The sequence below is a fragment of the Orycteropus afer genome, unplaced genomic scaffold, assembly GCF_000298275.1.
Source record: "Orycteropus afer afer isolate SDZICR_OR568_19922 unplaced genomic scaffold, OryAfe1.0 scaffold00136, whole genome shotgun sequence".
NCBI classification, from domain to species: Eukaryota; Metazoa; Chordata; class Mammalia; order Tubulidentata; family Orycteropodidae; genus Orycteropus; species Orycteropus afer.
In genome coordinates, this window is record NW_006921723.1 from 3588645 (window position 1) to 3591431 (window position 2787).

At 54.0% G+C, this 2787-nt stretch overlaps 1 protein-coding gene across 1 annotated transcript in view; it reads left to right on the forward strand.

Moving 5' to 3' along the window:
* The first annotated feature begins 1872 nt into the window (after nucleotides 1-1872).
* Nucleotides 1873-2787, forward strand: part of GATAD2A (GATA zinc finger domain containing 2A) — a 45663-nt gene continuing 44748 nt past the window's right edge. Inside the window, exon 1 of the mRNA XM_007945385.1 lies at nucleotides 1873-2129. Coding sequence (XP_007943576.1) covers nucleotides 1873-2129 — 257 coding nt within the window. The remainder of the gene's footprint in view (nucleotides 2130-2787) is intronic.

A 2787-nucleotide genomic window follows, 5' to 3' on the forward strand; every position in this document is an offset into this window, starting at 1 on the left:
TCTGCCTAGACTTCCACCCAGCCAGGGCTTGGGTCTATACCCTAGTCCTTGGACACAAATGGCTTTTCCCAGTTCCTCAAACTGAGCCCACCCTCTAGTTGGGGAGAATCCCATCCACAGAGAGGGCAGGCAGGCAGGTGACTAGCACTTAGGCAGTGATGTGTCTACTATTCCTAATAAAAAAAAATTCTGTCACTGGCTCTCTGCCCACCCTGGTCTTGAGCTAGTAGTTTTGTTGGCCATGTGGGTGTTAAAAACCAGAATCAAGTCAGTCATGGTTTTTAGTGAAGGATGTTGGAGAGAAGACAGGAACCATAGACACGAGAACTGAAAGGGACCTTGGAGCATCCCTCCCTTCTCTGGCTGAGAGAGATAGACAGCTCCTCTGTACTTGGGGGCCAATGGGAGGCTGAGGGTGGTCCAGGGTTGGGCTTCATGAGGAGCTTTGGCAGAAGCAGCCATCTCCAGCAGAGTCTGGGCCATCCAGATTCTAGCTGGCACATACCTCTTTTAAGCTTGTGGGCTAGAAAGTGTTAGGGCTGTCTGCTCCCTGCCGTGGAAATGTGGGGGGGGGGGGTGCAGCCTGTGGGTGAGCCATGTGTTTGAAACTCTTAAGGTGCCCCTCAGAGCCCTTGTAGACTCAGTGCTCTCAGACTGGTCCCTTGGTCCATGAACACAAACATTGGCAGGGCCTGTGCTATTACCCACTTGTGATTCAGCTCAGAACAGTGTTCTGTGCAGTAATGTGGCCCATCATTTTCCTGGGTTAAGCCCCCAGGGCAGTGAGGCAAGTGGCCTGCCTGCATACTCAGACAGAACTGGGGCCTCCTGTGGTACCTTCTCCCAAACTGGAATTAGTGCATCTTTGCAATGGCAGCCTTTACCCAACTCTATACCCTGTCCTGCATGTGGACTTGTCTGTACCTGGTCTGTGGACAGCTATATTCCCATGGGTGTCTTCTGTTGCCCTAGCAGTTCACTCTGTTCTTTCCCTCTACAAACTCTCCCATGGTCCTTTGGAACCTCACTTTGTGGCCTTGCCCCCTGTGTGCTCTTTCACAGTGGCCCCTTTAAGAGCCTGTTGTGGAATGCCCGTAGTGTCTAAGACAGACATCACTGTTGCCCCGTCTCTTGTCTCTGTGAGGGTTAACAGCACTTCAGCTTGTTGTCTGGAACCGGTTCAGACTGGTTTTCTGGAAAGTGCTTTGTCTCTCAGACGGAATCCTGGGAAGGGTCATGTGGAGCCCAGTGATGTCACGGGATCAAAAGCTGACTCCGCGATTTTTTTTCTTTTCTTTCTTCTTTAAATCAAGATGTGTGCACACTGCAGGTATAGGGTAGGGGCATGGTGCTGTGCCAGGTTCAGCCCCACCCAGAGTTCATCCCACTATCAGAGGGTTAAATGTGAGAACACTGCCCTTCCCTGAAGGGAACAGAGAATGTCACCTGGTGTCCCCCATGCATGGGTCCTGCCCCCAAGAGTGAACTCTGGTCCTGGGCAATGTGACCATCCCAACCCTGGGATCTAACACAAGTGCCTGCAGCTCCACGACAGATGTACAAACCTGAGTTGGTGTCTTCCCTTGTCTCTCGAGTATGGAGTGTATAGAACCCACCCTCCTCATCTACCTTGGAATGCATTGCTTATAGCTTCCCCCCCGTGGTGTGGAGGCTGGGTTCCTGACCTTGCCCCAGCCTCCTAAGGCAGTGGATACATTTCCTATGGGCCCTTTTAGGGCCCTTCCTATGTTCCCCCTCCTTCTCCTGTTGTCCTTTAGGGGGAAAAACATGCTTGCTTACACTCTGGGATATTCCCATGGGGTGGGACACTCTACGTGAGGCCAACGTGCTGCCTTCCCCCCACAGTTCAGAATGACCGAGGAGGCATGCCGGACCCGAGGCCAGAAGCGGGCACCTGAGCGGGACCCAGCTGAGGATGATGCCGACAGCAAGAGAGTGAAGATGGACAGAGGGCTGGTCACCTCGGACTTGATGACAGGGGCTGACACGACAGTGCGGGCTGAGCCAGGCACAGTCCTAGGCCCAGGGCTGCCCAAAGCAGGCGAGATGGGGAGAGCAGGTGAAGGGCAGGCAGCTGATGGGCCCGTGGACATGCGTACCTCGCAGAGGTGAGTGGGGTTGGAGACAGTGTCATAGCCATGGGGAAGGACATGATAGCATGGTTGGAGGTGGATGTGGCTCTAGGCAGAGTTGAGGGACAGGCAGAGGCAGGTGACAAGCCCATGGACATGTGCACCCAGAGGTAAGTGGTCTTGGGGGCAGGGTCATAGCCACAGGGATGGGTGTGACTGGGGGTGTACAGAGATGGAAGTGGCCATGGGCAGAGGATGACAACCAGAGGTGAGTGACAAGCCTGTGGACATGGGCAATTCACAAACATGAGCAGGCATGGGTACAGAGGGGTTTGGCCATGTGGGATGGGTTCTAGCCTTGGTACCACTACACCACCTCTGTACCCCCACCGGCTTCCATGTGCCTGTTAGTAGATGGAGGGGACCCCAGAGGATGAGGAGCTGTACCCGCAGTGGCTCCTTTGCTGACAGCAGCTCTTTGGTAAACAAGTACCAACTTTCAGCTGAACTTGGTGCTTTTGGTCTTGAAGGAAAACTTGAGAGTGAGTAGAAATTAGTTTTTCATCATTGGATTATGCCACTCAACTTTTCAGATATGTGGGTGGGAGCTAGGGATGCTTGGCTGGGGACGGGTGTGGGGGGCTGTCCAGTACCACTTGAGGGAGGGAGGGCGGGAAGGGGGAGAGACAGAGAG